Genomic DNA, 19,532 nt, shown 5'->3' on the forward strand with positions numbered 1-19,532 from the left:
AAAAATCTTCAAAATTTATATATGCTTCTGGCTTATTTCCCTTTCTTTACTGAAAAAATTCTACCAGGTTAACAAGATATTAATGATTCCATAGATTTTAACAGAGAATTAATGTGCTTGGTAAAAAATTCCATAGGAAAGTTTTAAAATCCATTTAAAAGATGCTAAGGTTTTCCCACTAGTTTTCTATAGGAAACCCACTGACCTTGATTTGTTAAATATTTGTTAAATATATAAAGATTTTTCACAATCTTTTAGTTCATTTCAAGTCTTATTTTACAAATAGACCATAGATCGGTGTATCACTAAACTAGTGGGCTGTGCATGAGATTAAAGTGCAGATGAATGTGCATGTATGTACTACCTTCAGTTGTTACATGAAGAGCTAACTTCATGTTTTAGTTCAAATGCAGAAAAGATTAGTTTTCTTCTACAGCGCTTTCTTACCAACATTACAGGAGAGAGAAGAAAGCTCCCATTTTATCTTCTGTGCAAAAATAAATAAGTGTCTGGGTTGGGTTCCTACAAGCCCTGCAGCACTTCGATGCATCACAGCTTGCACGCTCATGTGTCTTACAGTCTGCATTGCATGCTGAATTCATTCTGCCTTCTTGTACCTAACTGCATATTTTTCTGAAACTTTGTGTTGTCTGTGAGAGATATTATATCCTCATTTTGAGATCAAAATGCTTCAGTCCATTCTACCCTTATATAGTCCACAAAGATATTCGTTGTCTAAGATATATTCCTTGATTCTCTCTATAAAAAAGTCTATTTTGTCAATTTGACCACTTTACAGCAGCAGCCTAAGTGACACACAGAGCAAAAAAAGACACAGAAACTGGGGCTTTCAGTTAAACACCAAGTATGGTGAAAGCCATAATAAAATAATGAGAGTAGAAAATGCTATTTTTCCTTTCACTCTGCTGGTTTATGTTGCAATGAGGAGCACAGTGATTGAGTCTGAAGTCTTGTGAATAGCCCCTGGTAACTAAGAGCAAAGAAACCTTGCTCATTATCTCTACTCCCCTCCTGAATAAACATTTCAGCCATCATAAATGAGGGTGACATGAAGGGTAAATGAATGGCTCTCATTCCAGATGAGAAACACTTGACAGCTGAGCAACCTGTAGGTGGTTGTAAAGGTGCAGATCCTGTGACCACTGGGTGATGGGGTGGGCATACCCTTTATCTCCATGTGACCTAAGATCCATACTCTTAAATGAGAGATTCCCAGCCTTGCTGAGAGAAGTCCTAGGTGTTCAAACTGACTTTTGGTTAGGGCTGCAGTGTGTGAAAGACAGAGCTGTCCTAACTTTTTCTGGTTATTTTGTAGAATTACATAGAAAAACTTAGCTAATTATAAGGAAAGGTTCAGTGTGGATTGACAGATGGCATGCAACACCCCTACTGTATTTCATTTATAAATATGATTGATGTGGAGGTAATTTCTTGGTAACCTGCTTTTCAAAAAAAAAATAATTCTAAGTGGTGGGCTAGTAAAAGAAAATTAATCTCTGCATGTTAAACTTGCCAAGTTCTGAATTAATTGCATGAGAATGGCAATCAATTAATAAATGTTAAGCAAACAATAGAAAATCAGTGAATTAAAAATTACTAAATTGATTCCAATGCAGATAAAGCAAGAGTCTGCCATAATTCTTTGGTGTAGATTCAAGAACACGAATCTTGTCTCATCAGTTTTTCCTCTCCATTTATCCATGTTTATCATTTAAAACAATGGTGGTTTATTATGATTTTTGCAAATAAATTGCTCTCTATAATCTAGCTTTCTGCATTAAGTGGATTATGGAAACAAATCATAGATAGTAGTCCATTTGTAGCTGTCAAGGAGAAGGTCAGAGCTTTGCAAAGACCATCCATCTCCAAGTGGATAAAAGTCTTTTCTTCAATGAGAAATCTCGTCTCTCGAATGGATGGACTTTGTCTACTAATGGCAGCACACGTGGCTGCTCCTCTGGAAGGGCTGTCATGGTGTGCCCCAGCCTTCTCCTGCAGTCAAAGTCTCTGTAAAGCCACTTTTGGGCTTGGGATTTGCAGTTTCAATGCTACTTTCTTTATCAGGACCATGCGAGGTGTATTTAAAACTGTTCAAGTTAACAATGAGAACAGTTAGAGAACTACTGATACTAGCTCTTGGCATACATACCAGAAGAATTTTGCCTCTCCTCTTATGATCATTCCTTTTTGTCATCTGGATGTGCAGGTATTCACCTGCAGAAGCTTTTCTGAAATTTGCAGTCATAATTTTTATAAAATCAGCTCATATTCCTTTCTGTCTATTTTCCCCATTATACTGAAAATTTTTCATTTAGATTCATATAAGTGTCATTGATGTGAGTAAAGTGAAAGCATATTAATAATTATGGAAATTAATCTTTTTTGCCTATCTCCACTTTTGCTTTAGTCACAGTCGTGGTATCCTGCAGGAAAGCTCACACATTCCATTGTCCAAGATCTTCAAGTAGAGCTTGTGTACTTGTATACAGCCAGCAAAAAATTGTGCCATTATAGGGGAAAGCATACAAGCATTAAAATAAACAAAACAAATGCTTTTCAGTGTAGGAGCATACACCAGAAACCATTAGCATAAGCAGAAGAACCTTAGTATTAATGACATTCGAATAATAGTCCTCAGCCTTCTCCATTGTGTGTCTCTGCCCTACTATGTGCAAAACTCAGCTCTTTCTACCCATTTAGCCACAAAATCAGGAAGAGTGAATGTAATTTTTTTATTAAACTTTTTATTAATGAGTTCTGGGGCTGCAACCACAGGTGGAGAGCTTGAGCAGAATGTAAACATTCCTGTCGTAATCAAGATTGGCTTGGGAAATCCATTTCTGTCTTTACAGACAACAGCATTTTCTATATCCTTTTCTCTGTGTGGGGGAAAGTACATTAATATCAGATATTTTGTTTTATCTAGTCCTTTCTCACTTATCAAGTTCTTGCAGAGAATCACCTAAGGTAATTGTTGGACCGCTAAGAACTACATCAAACAAAGCAGTAAGGAAAAAAAACTAAAAGAACCTCTTTATTTCTCCCTGCAAAGAAAGAAATCAAGAAACTACATCTGAAGTATACTTATTATTAGTTGTCTTTAGTGCAACAAGATTTCATTGCCCTGACATACAGAGTTGAAACTAACTTTTTTAAACAAACTTGTCACCTTTTCTATTGCAGAATGATGTGGCCATTTTCCACCATCTCCCAGCACTCTGATAAACTGCATTGGAGCTGATGCAACAAAACTCCTCTTTTAGGTTTAAATTTCACTGCTGGTAAAAGGACCAAAATTCTGGAATACTGAATTTCAAGAGAGTTTGCTTATGGGCAGGGGCAACCATTCCTTTATTGGAATCCTGCATACTTCAATAGCTAAATGCTTTCAACTTTTTTTTAATAGTATTAAGGAAAAAATATCCTCCAGGCATTATTTTTAAAGGGGACTTCAAACATTCCCTGAAGAAAAAGCAAATGCAACATATTTGAACACCAAGGGATTTGCAGTGGCAAATCTGTTAAAGTGAAATGATCTTTTGAGTTTCAGGGTTAAATGAGTATTGACCACAAATTAGGGATGTAGACTACTGAAAATTGTGAGACAATCCAGATTCCTAGCTTGACCAGCAATAGCCAGATTCTAAAAGAAATCTCTCATAAATAAGTTAATTATGTTAGCTGGATTTTAAATTAACTATGTTTCGTTTCTCTGAGTTCAACAAAATCCGTTATAACATTTGCAAGAAGTACAAGAAAATCCCAAGGTCTTAATCTTTTTTACTACATAGACTTAATTCTGCAATAACTCAGTATTAAAAATTTTAGAGTTTATATTTTAAAGCAGCTGTGAAGCAAACAGATATGCAAGGGTAAATCTGCTCATCTTGAATCCTTCTGCAAATGGTCTGCTCTGGAGGTCATATCAAAGAGATTCTTTTTCCAGCTTAAACCTGTCTTTTCTAAATAGATCTCAACCTGATCTCATTTAATGCATTGATGTCTGGTTTCTAAGTCATTATATTTGCTGTATTACATATCAAAAGGACTCTTGAGAAATTCCCCTGAACTGATAATTCTAATTTCTTATGTATAGCTACTCTATATTCACTCTGAGGACAGCTGTATTGTATGCTAAACCACGAATTGTAAAAATTGATCCCTTTGTATGTAGGTTTATATTAAATTGAGATACTCTATTTTTTTTTCCTGTTTGTTGCCACACATGGGTTCCTGGTGTCAGTTTGTATTTGGCTGTTTGAACATATTAAAGTTTTGCTAGTGCTTATGATGTTCTTGCCAAGAGCGCTCTTGCAGCAATCTGCACTAGAACAGTCTTTGTGCCAATTACTTCAAAAAGTATTCAGTTATAAACCCAATTTTTATGGCTACTTTTCCAGGTTGCTGTGAGTTGATTTTATTTAGTTTCTTTTTTTTCCATTTTTTTTAATGTTGCTCTTCAAATGCTTTTAAGATTTGCATTATGAAAAGACAATACACTGTTGATAGAGTTGTTAATAAGACATCTATTAAATGTTCAAAGGTATTAAAATAAAACCTAATCATTTAAATTACTAAGACTGCGTATATTTAAAGGATGCTGTTTACAAGTGGAAAGTTTGGCGTTCTTATTGCAGGGGCTGATTATGAAAATGGAAACCTTTGCAGTTACATAAAGCAAAATAACTGAAAAATTATAATGTGCAATGACTCAACACAATATTTTTTGAGTTTATATTATAAAGCTGATTTCAGGACTGTTAGCTCGACAGCATCTTTTGTTTAGAGAAAAGCAGCTTGTTAATCCATTGCAGTTAATAAAAATAACAACACAGGAAAGGATATCCTATCAACATATTTTAAAATAAAAATGTGGTTTTGAAAGGACAGACTTGATCATGCAGCTTTTACTACTATAATGTATACCAGTGCAAGACTGGCCCTCAGAATTCTGACATGACAGCCATCATGGCAATAAAGATAGAAATGTGTCCATAGGCAGCACAGAACACTATACCACACTATACTGAAGAGTAACTGCTTATCTAGTATCCCAGATTAAAAACTGTAAATGTGTTATATAGCAGAACCTTTGAGCTGCTGCTCATTTCCCAGTCTGTTAAGATTTGATAACTCTTGGAAAACATTTGTGCACTCTTGAAAATGCTTTTTTGTTTGTTTGGTTGGGCTTTTTTTTAATGGCAGCTTTAGGAATTGTTTGCCATGTAATAGTCTTCCATTACTCTCACAGAGTATTCTTAAGATAGCCTTAGCCTAGTCAATGTAACTTGTGCGATCTCATGTTCTTCTTTTGCCTTAATTCTTTTCTGGAGAGTTAAAAAGCTGTCCCCATTCCCTTCTAGTAGTTTATTATCTAGACAGAGCAAAGTGGGAGATAAACTTTCTACATCCTAAGGTTGAGGGACAAGCAGTTTGTTGTATGTGTACTCAAAACAGTAACTTTAGCACAGAAGAGATCTGTTCCCTGTAGTGTACTTGAATGAAAGTGACTGTGGCTGCTGTGCCAGCTGCTGATCTCAACATTCCCCACATGCAATCAATAATGTTCTACTCAGGTCATTTTAGGGATTGAGCAAGTGCTTTGAACTGATCCTACCACACTGGGTTGTTTCTCACATGATGCTTGTCTTTAAGCACCAGTAACTTTGAGGTCTCATAAGGATAGGGTTTTTTTAAAACCCTTAGGATTAGCCTAAATTCTAGCTGTGACTATTTTAAGCAGTAGAATAGCTTTTGAATCTTATTATTTGAGAGAGTGATAACAGAGGAAAGATGGGAAAAGCCTAAAGTGTCTCCAAAAAACTAGTATTGACTTTTTAACAATAAAATACATCCTGAGACCAAATATGCTGTTTAAATGTAAATACTATTTCCATTTTCAGACTATCTTTTGCAGGCATATTTTAAGGGATTTGAAATGTACTTGTATATGGAAAAGAGGCTATTGACCTTGAAACTATGTATGTGTTAGGAATAATGTTCCCCCTCCTTGAAATCAGACTTATATTTTTTGAATGGGTGTTCAAGACCACAACTCTGAACAGTGGTTTCATGTGGCTTTCATTGCCTAACTCAATCAAGACTGACTGCAAAGCTGTTTCTCAGGAATCATAGACTATTGCCTTGTCTTATTTTCACCCACCACGTTTCTGAATGTATCAGTCAACGCTGCACTAAATACTACTTTCTTTGTTCTGGTGTGGGCTTGATATAATAGAGCAAGGTTGTTGTGTAGACGCAATGTCTTTTATTAGATGGACTACTGTAGTAAAATAAAAAGACCCCAGATATATAGGGTTCTCAGCATACAAGCACTTTTTCAAGGCTAAAACTGAAGTAACAAATTTTTGAATCAAATAAGCGTCCAGAACAATTACCATAAGTAGGCATGTTATTTGGTTATGCTGTCCAAGAAAAAAGATAGATGATGCTTATGAAGTTGGAGATGGCTGATGTTAACAAGGAAAAATGATAACATTGTTATTTCACAGACTAAAAGAGATAGCAAATCTGACATTGATTCAACAGGAACATACATCTATAAACTTTACTTTACATGATGGAAGAAATCCATCATGCAAAGTGCCCATGGCAAGCCCAATGTGTCTTCCATGTGTTAAGCTAAGTGTACATGATAGAGACTTGATAAGCCTATGCACAGCAAGCTGGATGTATTTGGGACATCTCAGACTTGCTGCACATATGGGATGATTCAACATGTTACAGTTGTAGTGGCTCATTCCTTTTCCGAAATGTCATACTCTGTGGAATCTCCTGTTAGTAATCCCGTACTGTTTCTAGAAATGCAGTAAGTCTGGGAAAGGGATATAGAAGTATTACAAGAACTGCAAACACAAAGCCTTACTGGACCTCTCAGACCCCAACTACTGCTGAATGATAAATATAAGCCAATGACTTCTTCTCCAAAAGCTTTCATGAAGACTGGAAGACCAGGCTTTGTTTTCAGTGAGGATAGGGCTGTGGAACCACAGAAATGAACAATTTCTGATAATGAAAAAATATAAGCGAGCATAAAAGTTGTAGTGATTGCAGGGCGACGTGGGCAGGAAAGAACAGAAGTGTGGTAAATCAAGAAACCTATAATGAAGTTTAGATAGACATAGTTGGTAGACATGGTTATATTTTTATGTCAGGAAAGGAAAAACTTTCACATGTCATTTTATAAATTCCCAATGTGACACTGAACTGTTTTCTCTTTATGCTCTGGAGGGAAGTCTGCTTCCAAATGTTCACTCTTTAGAAAGCACCTGAAATCATGTAGGAACTCATTACCTTGCAGAGTGTTAAAACATTTGTCTCAGTAGTGCCACAGACAGGTTTTGAGATGCATGTATGCATATCAGTGAGTGAAGGAGCACACAACTCTTTGAAAGAAAAATGAGAAATTATGGGTATAGTTTGTAAGATATCTCTCTGGCCAATTTCATCAGTTTAAATTGGTTGTGTTTTAAGATTTAGGTGTTGACTTTGGAAGTATAAAATAACATCTTTGAGAGACCAAAACAAATGTATATGTATGCATATACGTATATGTATATGTACATGTATATGTATATATCTTTCAGAAACAGTTGTTTCTGTAAAGGGGGACAAATTTGTGTGTGAGTTGTTAATAAAAAAGCTAAACAAACACCTAGGTGCACACACTAAGTACATTCAGATGTTTTTGTATGTGTCTGTTTTCTAAAAAACTTTATTCTATGCAATAATTTTAAGACTTCAAATTTAATGTCATTAAATGACCTGGAGTGACAACTTCTGCCAGTGCTGTGGTTTCATACACACAATAAATTGGCATAGTCGTTTACACAGAGAACAAAAGAAGTAGTTTAGAAATTTGTTTCAAATTGAAGTTTAAGTTTTGAAGCACACAGAGACATCTGAAAGGTGAAATTCACAGATTTTTCATGCTTGCAGGTTTTTATAGCCTCTGGTAATGCATGTCCTTACTCTGACATCACATGTATGTGAAAAAAATGGATGTAATATTTAAAGATATCTTTTGACAAAGAAAGTGTTTCCATCTTCAGAGGTGAGATTTAGCTTTAAAGGATGATGAGCAGGTTCCAGATGTGTTTTTTGATTGCTAGGCTTTATTTTCCTTAAGTATTGACAGAGGGAAGGTTTTATCAAGGTCTTTGTGATGTGCTTGTTTATAATGAGTAGACATTAGTAGAGCACATCTAAGTGCATATCGCTAACAGATGACTAAAGAGAGCATATGGCAGGGAAAAGAAATATATATTTGTCCAACCCGTGTGGCTTGTTAACACTCCCACACTCATAAACTCATGTGTTTACATGTACTTACAATATTTTGCAAATCCATTTTCTAATCAGCTAAAAATAAAAGCCAAATAATTTATTTTCCAATGTTGGTAGGCTAGGCAAAGTTGATTTAGATTTTTTTTGTTTTAAACAAATCATTTAAGCAGTACAGAAGATTTTTACAGTATTTGTTTTGCTTCAGCATTGCATCTTTAGAGTAAAAGATTTATTTTCATTTCCCAGTCTTAAAAGTTTTGGTTTTGCAAAATATTTTTTTTCTTCACCCATCTGCCTGTCCAAGGTTATACTACAAGCAATAATATAGATCAGAATGGCCTAAGCAAAATTCTGGTCTCGATCAGTTCACATGGTTTATTTTAACCATAATTATTTCCTGTGCTTCTATAGGATGAATCATAGAATCATAGTTACACCTACTAATAAACAGTTTGTAAGCAAAGAAGTCTCTGACAGTTAGCCCAGTCCAGATCCCAGCAACATTAAAAAAAAGGAGTCAGTACTAATTCAATTTAAGAGGTCGATGAATAAATTATGGGGAAATCTGTACAACTGTTGACATAAAAAGTTTCTGATGATCCTGTGATCAGGATCATAGCATTCTCCCACCATTTTTGTAATAGGCAGAACACAGTATCGCTGTCTTCTCTTGCTGTGGCATCTAAATGTGCCTGTCTATTCACATGGCAGTATTAAAAAGAAGATGGACTTTAAAGATTGATTAGTACTAACTTTTCAGAAGGAAGCATTTATAATGAAAACTGCACGGGAGAACTGCATTTACTTTTGATTTTTAGTATATTCCTAGCAAATTTTTATTAAATATTTACATCTGAAACCAAGTATTGTCCTTCATAAAACAGTTTATTGTTGCAATTTAGCTTCATTAAAGTCATAAAACTGCTTTCGGATATGATAGTCTAGTGCTGTGGGATTGAATTATAAAGAGATTAATTTTAGCTACAGGAGATAATTGACCCTATAATTCCTATCACCCCTAATCCCAGTTCAAATGAACCAGTGTTAAAAGTGGCAATACTCACAATATAGACAAGGTCATGACAGTTAGAATTGTTTTTTACTACCAATTAGATTTTCCCACTTGGTGCATTTTACTAATGTTATCATAGAAAGGGATTTCAGGCATGGAAATAAAGTTTCTTTAGAGGCACACAGGCACTGGAACTGATGGGTGGTTTGCTGTACATTTCCCAGTGTACAGAATCAGAATGCAATTGAGTGCTGACCCCTAAAATTCAACTTCATATGGGAATTCAGAACGTGTTTTGATCCATGGTAGAATTAGGAACAAGCTAAACAATTTGAATCTGGCAGCAAATTGTCTTGAATTTCAACAATGTTAATACATGGTGGTTCTAGCAGGGTTGGAACTGTCTCTTGGGCAATACTATATCTGAAGTGTATTTCAGATGAAGAATCAGAAAAAAAGTGAGGTACTGCCTGAATAGAGAGTTGTTCAAAAACAAATCATGTTGATATTTAGCTACAAATAACATGAAGGTTTAGAAAAATACAAAGATATATATATATGATATAACTTAAAAATTCCCTGAAGTGTTCATGCCAACTTCAAACATATTAGCATAAGGACTCTTATGAAAAAACAACAGAAAAATGATACTTTTGCATAGCACGTTCAGTAGAAGATAAATTTTCACATTTTTACCAGTTACCCATCTGCATTTTTTCAAGCATTTATAGATTTGAGTTTTGCAGTAAGCTGAAACTGCATGATAAAAAGAGACAGATAATGATAAAAAACAGATGTATATGCAAGCCTAGCTTGAAGGAGCAAAATATACTATTACTGTCCCTCCTGTGAAGTTAATCCTATTTCTTTTAGCTATTTCCTCATTAGTTAATGAGGTTTTAAGAAAAATAAATAATTAAAGTGGGTTTGAAATGCTATTTTTGCATCTTTGCCTTTAGGAACTTTTTCAAATATTCATAGAATAGTTTGCCCTTGACAGGTGCATTAAATGTGAGTTTAGGCAATAGTTGCTTTAAACATGGGTGGTCAGAAACCTGTAACTGCAGTGGCCGTGCACAGTAGCTAATCACTTTCCTCATTCTGATTCACCATGCTGGCTAGGCTCAAAAGGTGAAATAGTGGTGAAAGGAGATGTTTCAATGACTAGGTTAAAAAAGAGATACAAATTTCAAGTCTTAGATCACAGATCTACTAGCATGAATTAGATTTGCAATCTTAAAAATGACAACTTTTCTCTCACTTTCTATTATCAATCTCAGATCAGAAGTAAAGAGTTTGTCTTCTATCTTTGTGAGATGAGCATCAGTGCACTTATTTACCACTTTTGTCACCTCCTCCTGTGACCCAGGAATCAACCAATTTCTCTGTTGACCTCTTGGGTAGGGAGTCTGGGATGACAGAGAAAGGGACCCTCATCTCCTGGAAGTGTTGTACCACAGTCTGAGGAGGGAAATCTGTGACAGCCTGCAACTGTCAATTCGTGTGCCTCTCTTATCCATGAGAACAGGAACTTCAGTTTGCATTTTCATTTCAATATGCTGTATATATATATATATATACATATATATATATATATTTTTTTTTTTTTTTACTGGATAAAACAACCCTTCTATCTATACGCAGAACTCCTGAAGGAGTGAAACTGGAAGTGGTGAATTATTCTTTTCCCAGAGTTTCAGGCAGCATTCTTAGAAGGGGATGCAGTCCCTACAGATGCTATTGAATCTGAGCATCTTGTGGTATTACCTTGTACATATGGAAGAAAGCCACCACCCCCAGAGCTCTCCATAGGTGACTAGTGCACTAGGCAAAGGCATTACATGTCTACCAACTCTTTAAATGCTTGACTGCGGTTGTAGGAAGATCATCCTGCACCTGAGCTCATAGAACACCTGTAGGTTGTTGCTTCTCAAATTAACAGCCACAAAGAAGAAATTCAAGGTAGTGAACAGTGTCTCCAGGGTCTAGCTGACTACCAACTCAAATCTGTTGTGTTTCAAAACTGCTGGTCATTCTTGTGTCATATGCAATTTCCAAATATTGCAAAAAGGTTACTTTATTAATTTCCAGCTTCATTATTTCAGTTTTATCCCACTCTCTTTTATTGAATTTCTACTTCATTATTGTTGTTGTTGTTGTCTTCTTTCTTTGTGTAACAACCATCCCAGCAAAAATCAACACCACAGCATTTCTCAGGTTTTTACTTGATGAATGTGAAGCATTTGCCCATTATGTTATTTTTGCCATGAGAACATATAGGGCATGCTGACAGCCAATATCTGTAGGGAACAGTAAAGCTGTCCTTTAAAAGAAGCTGATGTCGGAGTTGCATTCAGAATTCACCAGGTATTTTTTATTGTTTTTATTTTCCAGGTGATTCATATAACAGGCCGGTTACGTCTGAGAGTATCGCTGTCACACGGACGGACAGTGCCCAGCCAAATCATGGGACTTGTTGTCGTTGCTCATGCCTTGCCACCTCCTACAATTAATGAAGTCAGGATTGACTGCCACATGTTTGTCACTCGTGTGAATATGGACCTCAATATCATTTACTGTGAAAATAGGTACAGCCTTTAGATCCTTTACTTCTTTGTTTTAGTTGTATGCATTCTTTGTTCCATGGGCTTGGCAAGAAGTTCTGAAATTTTTGACGTTTGCCATGTCATCCTGGTGTTGTAGGAGAGCACTGAATTCACTGTCATCATCACTACTTTCATTTTCATTACTTTCTTAGAAGATGAAGGGAAATTTAAAACTGTAATCTGCAGGATGTCTTTTGGAATAGGGGAAGATACACCAGGAAATACTTGTCTAAGCTTTCTCCACTTTTTACAGTCTTTCATCATCCCTCTCAAAGGCAAGATTTGGGACTAGACAGACGTTGATCTGACCTGTATGCCTGTCCTTATGCTACTCCATCCTCCCCTGCACAAATTTTTCTGTCTGAAGTTTTAAAGTTTTCCATTTTTGAACTAATTTGCAGATTAGAGCTATCATGCTCAATGTTTAATAGAACAGAAGCACAGATGGCCTAGATAGTAGACTAGAGAGGTGGGATCTGTTGCAGTTAGAGGTGGGAAAACTGAAGAATAAAATTGGATAAAGGCATACTGGGAAAGACAGCAGTGAAATGGGAACAGGTGATGAAGAGTTGGGTGGGGGGCTATGTTCTATGTGATAGTGATGAGTGATCTCATAAGATGAGAGAGAGGATTTAAATTCAGTTGCCTGCTCCCTGGGAGCTCGGTGCCCGTAGCACCAGGGGCTCTGCATGGTGACTTGTAAGGGCAGGACATGGCAGCCAGGGCCCATCTCACCACCCCAGAGGGGAGCTGAGCAGCTCCAACCCCTGGCATTGGTCATCTCCCTGAGGACAGGCAGTGGAGTGGGCTGAGGTTGGGTGAGGAGGGCCGATGGCCAGGCAGAGCTGTGGGGAGCTGGGCACTGCCAGGAGCTGCCATGGGGATCTGGGCTGTGGGTCAGGTGGGGGAAGCCCTGGGAAGCAGAGGGGCTGTTCAAGACCATTACGACCTCAGAGTCCTGCAAAATAAAAATATAATCCAGGGAATAGGTATTTAGAGCAGAGTGAAAATATTTGAGAAGGATATTCCAAGCAATAGGTTTGGGTCCATTGATAGAAGTCTCAGGTATGGGAAAAAGTTTGGAAAGGAAGAAGGAAGGTAATGCAGACAAAATTAATTTTGCAAAGGGGACTTATCATCAAAAAGTTGAAACAAGGTGACTACTGCAGGCTTTTCTTGTGTCAGCAACCATGGGAAATCATAAATTGAGTGGAAGCTCTCTGATACGAGCAATCATAATTGCTCAGTTGTAGTGGAATACCTATGATCAGGATAGCATATAAATATAAACTTTTATTAAAAAGGATAAACGTAACTGTTTTGTTGAATCAGGATCTTAAACAACTTAAAATAATCTTGGGTTTCAATTATGAGGTTGTCTTTGCTACCAAATTGCTGCACTGCTGCAATACTTTTTTAAATAATATTTGAGTATTAAACAGAACGCTTCATCTATGCTTCCAATGCTTTATCTAAAAGCGAATATATTATTCTCATTTTTAAGCTTGGAAAAACTTCTTCATGGAAAGTGGCTTGCACAAAGTGACAGAAAAGGTGGACAATGGCATTAAAGTTTGGGCTTTTTGCCTGAGACTCTATCCAGTGAGTATCCAGATATTGTATAATCTGGTAGCTGGCAAAAGAGCTCTGGGGATAAGGAATAGGACCTAGAACAAAACTTTTCCCTAAGTCTTTGATTTGACTGTGACCTACGTAGGTAGTAATGGAAAGCTGCTACCACTGCAGTTTTTCAAAGGCCTCTCTGAAATGAGTTGCTGGTATCTATCTAGTTCCTAATGAACAGATTCCCTTTTAACAAAATCATCTGCACTTACTGCTACCTTTATTGGCAACCTCCATTAAAAAATCCAGGAATCAAATAGATGTGAAAAACGAACTGTTCCATCAGGTCAAGTATGATATGAACTCTTAGGCCAAATTAGGAAGATGTATCCTTTCTCTGCTGTGAGTTTAAAATTGTTATATGCCCTAAATTACATATGTGGGGTTTTTTTCAAATTAAACATTTTTATCAAACCTTCCCCTTATATTCATGTAACAATAAAACTTTCAAATGCCTGAAAGACATCACTGAAAACTGTAAAATTCATCAGGTGAGGTGCACTGATTGGTAACCACGTAGGAAGGGCTGATAAGACATGGTAAATTGTGGTAAGACAGCAAGAAAGTTGAGTTTATTAATATTTTTTCTATTTTTAAGATGAAGGCAACATTATAAAGCAACTTTTCCTTGTTTGTGATGGATTATATCTTATGCTAATGCAGAATGCATATGATGTTACTTGAATGTGTGCTACAATAATTCCACTTTAAGCCCTTGTGTCATTGTTAAAAATCTGTTAAAATAGTTTATAAAAGTGATTTCAAATAGTAGAAATACTTCTGCCAGTGCTGGGAGGTGAATGTGATCTCACTGATGCAGCAGGATTTCCCGTCATGGAAAATGAAATGAGACCGACAGAACTTGGATTTCATAGCAGCTACAATAGAGAATGTGACTGTAAAACCTGAAGAAATGGGGAAAAAAAAAATTTAAAAAAAAGGGAAGGAATTAACAGAACAGCTGATTGAAGCTGTCAGATTAATTATCTGGGTGTTTGCCAGGGCTGTTTTCCGAGTCAGGGACGTTGGGATCTCTCTTCTGGGATTATAGAAAAGGAGATAAGTATCCTTCCCTGAATATATGGGCTTGACTCCTGGCACTTGCGGGCAGCTACGAAATTCTTTGTGGTGCCACAGTAAAGCAAGCACAACATTGATGAAAACAGAGAAAAATGGATCCATGCTGGGCCAGCTGTAAGCACTATTTATGGAGCAATGGGGAGTTACTGGCAGCTGCAGGGAGTGTGGAGCAGAAGCCATGCCACTTAACTGAAATGAATGCTCACAGTGGACCATTGGATCAGCAGGGGTGAGATCAATAGTACTCCTACTTTTCCAAGTGGTTGCCTGCTTGAAACAGCAGTGAGCAGGAGTGACATTACTCAAGTCTTTGGTTGCATCTTGTTACTTTCCTCTGAATTAAGAAATCTTCGTAATCCTGGACTCAGCACACAAACTAGCCAGACATTAGCTTCCCTCTGAGACAAGATCTGTTAGCTAGTATACTGGTTTTTTCTAAAATTTAATATTTTTCTTTGAGAGTGTAAAATACAGATGTAAAATTTTGTTGCCTAAAACATGATATGTTAATCTGTGCCTATTTTGCAAATGTAGGATTTGTGTCATCTAAGATTCACCATCTAAAATAATCTAGGATTTATTTATTAATCAGTGGAGTGAGAAAATCACCTGCAGGGGGGAAATCATCTCAGATGGTGATAAATAACTAAAAGCAAAATGAAGAGAATACTGCTAGAGTGCATGATCAGTCTGTGTGTTTTCAGAATCAACTGTTAAGGATTGAAGACCATTTGGAGAGAGACAACAGCCAGTTTAATGTGGACTGTGGTGCCACATCTGCTAATATGTGCCCAAAAGGAAATAAGCACATGGAAGAAGTTTAGCTTGTTGGCCATTTCAGTGGCTGTCAGTGGTTCCTTCAGATATGCAGAAACAGTCTTGTGTAGCAAGCCTCAAGCCTACAAACGTGTGCACAACTCCAGCAAATTCAGCAGAACGCTGTACCATATACCTACCTTTAAATTTCAGTCATGTAAAGAGTCACGCTGATGTGATCAAGCACAAGCCTATGCATATGTTTTACAGGACCACAGTACAGTCGCCTGCGTGAAGATTGCCCCTTTCTACTGGGCAGGCAGGGTGGGATTTCCTCTCCCAGGTCTTATCATAGAATGTACCACAACCATTGCAGATTATTTCAAGCCCTAAAAAAAATATAATCTCTGTTTAGAATACAGACATAGTTTCAAATGCTTGGGTGAGCAAGACATTTTCAAATTTTCTTTTTAATTTCTGTACTGTGTTTAACGATGTTGACACCTTGACTCTCCATGATACAAGTTTACACATGCACACAGACACGCAGACACACACAGACACACAGACACACACAGACACACAGACATACACAGACACACAGACACACACAGACACACAGACATACACAGACACATACACACACAGAGGCACACACACACAAACACACACACGTGCGCGCAAAGGTCTGCAGAATAGATTCTAAAGTTTCTATGTGCAGTAAACAACAAAGTCCCAGTTGAAAGGGTCCAGAGTGAAAGCTGAGCTCCCAAATGAATTAGACTAAAAAAGATAACACCCTGAGGCATCTGTATGTCTCAGCATTTAAATTATATCCCTTGAAATATGAGTTTGGACTTGGTGCCAAGAAATGGTTGAAGAGCTTTTTCATGAATATACCCAATAGAAGACCAATCTGTTGAAATGAAATGTGTCTCTAATCACTTGGTACAAACATAACATGTTTCTACTTTATTATGTAACCTTGAATCATCTTAGTCTTTTAATGAGGATTTTGGATTGCCACTAATGCTTTACAATTTCATGGCATTATATTGTCCTGGTGTTATTCTACATGGAGAATATGCACTGGAATTTAATTTTCCACTTAGTTAAATGGATAAAATAATTTACAGGTTTTTTTAAAAATAATTCTTTTTTTTTCATCTAAGGCCTTGTCTCATTTATACAGATATTCCATTCAAATGATATAATGCTGAAAAAACTTTTTAGCAGATTTCACTTTCTGAGTCGTTTGACAATTCTTTTGTTCTTTTCTTTCTTGAATTATAGGCTGTATGTTCTTTTTCCTTTTTAGGATTAGTGATTACATGGATCTGACCCCTGTAGATATTGTAGGAAAGAGATGTTACCACTTCATTCATGCTGAAGATGTGGAAGGCATTAGACATAGTCACTTAGACTGTAAGTACTTCCATTTTTGTCAAAATAATCTGGCACAACAGCTGATTATTTCTAAACTATTATTTATATTCCACAACTGGGATCTTTGTCTTGCACCTGGTTGTTTTTGGGGTTTTTTTGCCAGAGGTTTTCACAGAGGATGGCTTAAATGTAGTTCTTTTTGTGATTTATTTTCAAGTCTTTTTACAGACATATAAGATCATTTAAATATGTGGAAATAGAGCATTATATTTGTATTACTTCAATTTCCAGCAGCTGTTAATTTACATGTGCTATGCATTATTTTAATCCTTAAAGAGGTATCGCTTACATGAGTAACTCCCTCCCTGGCACAGAATAGGAACTCCTCCTCTTTGAGGATTTTGGGTTTTTCTGAATCATAACATGGAGGACAAAAACTGCAGCATAATTGGGATTTCACCAGGTTTTTCAACACAGAACTGAGCTACAGCTCTACTAGTGCTTTAACCACCCCACGTGTTAATATCTACATGATCCTCATCCTTATAGCATTTAAGTCCCTGTTATATGCACACTGGTACTATCTGATTAGGATAAGAATAACAGAACAAAAATGTTGCAAGAAACAAACCTTGGCAGAGAACGTGTGCAGTGTCTGTGTATGGGGGAAGGGAGGTTCAGCTTGATTCCTTGTAATTAAACTCTTTGTATTCTTCTTATTAAAAGCCATAGGGCCTAATTCTTTTCTTGTTGAGATCTGTTAACTTCAGTGATGGGGTTCCTGATCTACCCTTGTGTGAAAAAAGACTTATGCCCATAATCTCTAATTTATCTGTGCCTGAAGTGAAGCCAGATAATTCTTTGGAAGTTTCAGTGACTGACTGCGTTTATGATTGACTTTGGTGTTTTTCTTAATGCAGAAGACAGTCTGCAAACTGCTTCTTAAATTCAGAGCCACAAATTTGAATAACTCTGCTCCCCCTTCATCATGTCCTACTAGCATTTCCTAATAAAAGGGCAGCAGCCCAAATGCAGCCACAATTAATTAGATTTTACAAAACCATATGACTACACTAGAAGGCAGAAAAAATGCTCCATCTCAAATTACCTTGCTTGATCTGCAAGGGAAGATAAGAGGATAACCCTGACTGGAAGGAAAGCAGGAGAATAGAGACAGCTTCTATGACAACATATGGCAGCCAACAGCAGTATTAGGCTGTGTTAAAATTTCAGAAGTTTCCAGAATGTAAAGGGTATTTGGCATAAGACAAGGTTAGATATATTTCTGCAGAAAAAAAAAATAAAGTCAACTATCCAAAGGGATAAACAAAGTAATTTCATATCATTTAAATTTTAAGCATGTAATATCCCGGAGAACATGTCAGTTGCTGAGAATGAAGGAACAAATTCAGAAACTCAAATTCTTGGTGCTCTTGAAACTGGAAGTCAAAAATGACAAGTTGCACTTTCACTGCACTATCTGACCAAGGAAATAAAAGATATTTATTACTCAGATTTACCATACCACCTGGCATAGATGAAGATCCCATTTGAAAAAGACCTTAATCTTCTGAATGACCACTTCTCTCTGAAATAGGATATGTTTTATGTAACATTCATCTTCAGAAAAATTCAAGATCTATGCAGAGAGTGTAAGTGCAGTGTGATCCCGTATATAAGCACTGAACTAGGACTCGGGAGACCCTGAAGACAGGAATGACTTCTAGAAATTCATTCCAACTTACTGTGTTCCTGCTCTCACTGTATGTCCTGTTTAGCTGATTGGATTGCAAACTTTACAAACACAGGGATATGTCCCACTACCAACATCCAGCACAGCGGGGTTCACAAACTTGACTGTGTGGCTGTAGCATAATTACTCTTGCTAGGCTAGCTGTTTTTTTTCAATAGACAGGGTTGTTTATATCATTTATGTATATTTGTTTTCATGCCTTGTAGGAACAAGATGCTCATAGAATCATTTAGGTTGGAAGCAACTCTGGGATATCATCTAGTTCCACCTAATGCTCAAAACACAATCAATATTAATTCTAAGCAAAATTTTTAGCATTTCGGTTGATGTTGAAAAACTTCAGATTCTCCACAACTTCTCTGAGTGACCTGTTCCGATTATCTTAAGTGTCAGTTATCCTTACAGTGGTTTGTTGTTTTTTTTTTTTTAACTCCTATGCAGTTGAAATTCCCCTGTTTCAATGGTACAGCTCATAGCTCCATCTTTGCAGTATCCTGCTTGCAGATATGCTGCTAGGTTCCCCTGATGTCACCTCATCTTCAGTCTAATCAAGCCTGGTTCCACAGCCTTGCCCAAAGCAAAGTACACCAGCCCCTGGGTGTCATGACAGACCTCTTCTGAGCTCACTGAAGTCTATCAATATATTTCCTTTGGTAGGAGCCTAAAACTAGATTCCAGATGAAATTTAGAGAGTGATGCCTGAAAAGGGATAATGACTTTCTGTGTTCTGCTGGCTGCACAATTTTTAGTACAGCCCTGCTGATTCATGCTTAGCAGTGTCCAGCAGGACCCCAGGTCCCTTTTCTCAAAGCAACAACCCAGAGAGTCAGTCCCCAGTCTGTAACATACCAGAGAATCTGCCCAGATACAGCACTTTGCATTTGTCTTTTCATGTTCAAGTTCATGCTCTTTATGAAAGATCTTCAAGTTTAAATTATTCTTGGGAATAGCTGGGGAAGTACATCTGCCAACTAACTCTAAGCTCTGC

The 19,532-nt window shown here is 36.9% G+C and overlaps 1 protein-coding gene across 5 annotated transcripts in view; it reads left to right on the plus strand.

Moving 5' to 3' along the window:
- Positions 1–19,532, plus strand: part of NPAS3 (neuronal PAS domain protein 3) — a 583,018-nt gene that overhangs the window by 543,286 nt on the left and 20,200 nt on the right. For all 5 annotated transcript variants that reach the window (XM_062495134.1, XM_062495135.1, XM_062495137.1 and 2 more), the window contains 2 exons: positions 11,735–11,928; positions 16,724–16,830. In XM_062495134.1, coding sequence (XP_062351118.1) covers positions 11,735–11,928; positions 16,724–16,830 — 301 coding nt within the window. The remainder of the gene's footprint in view (positions 1–11,734; positions 11,929–16,723; positions 16,831–19,532) is intronic.

This window comes from Cinclus cinclus, chromosome 6, assembly GCF_963662255.1.
Source record: "Cinclus cinclus chromosome 6, bCinCin1.1, whole genome shotgun sequence".
NCBI classification, from domain to species: Eukaryota; Metazoa; Chordata; class Aves; order Passeriformes; family Cinclidae; genus Cinclus; species Cinclus cinclus.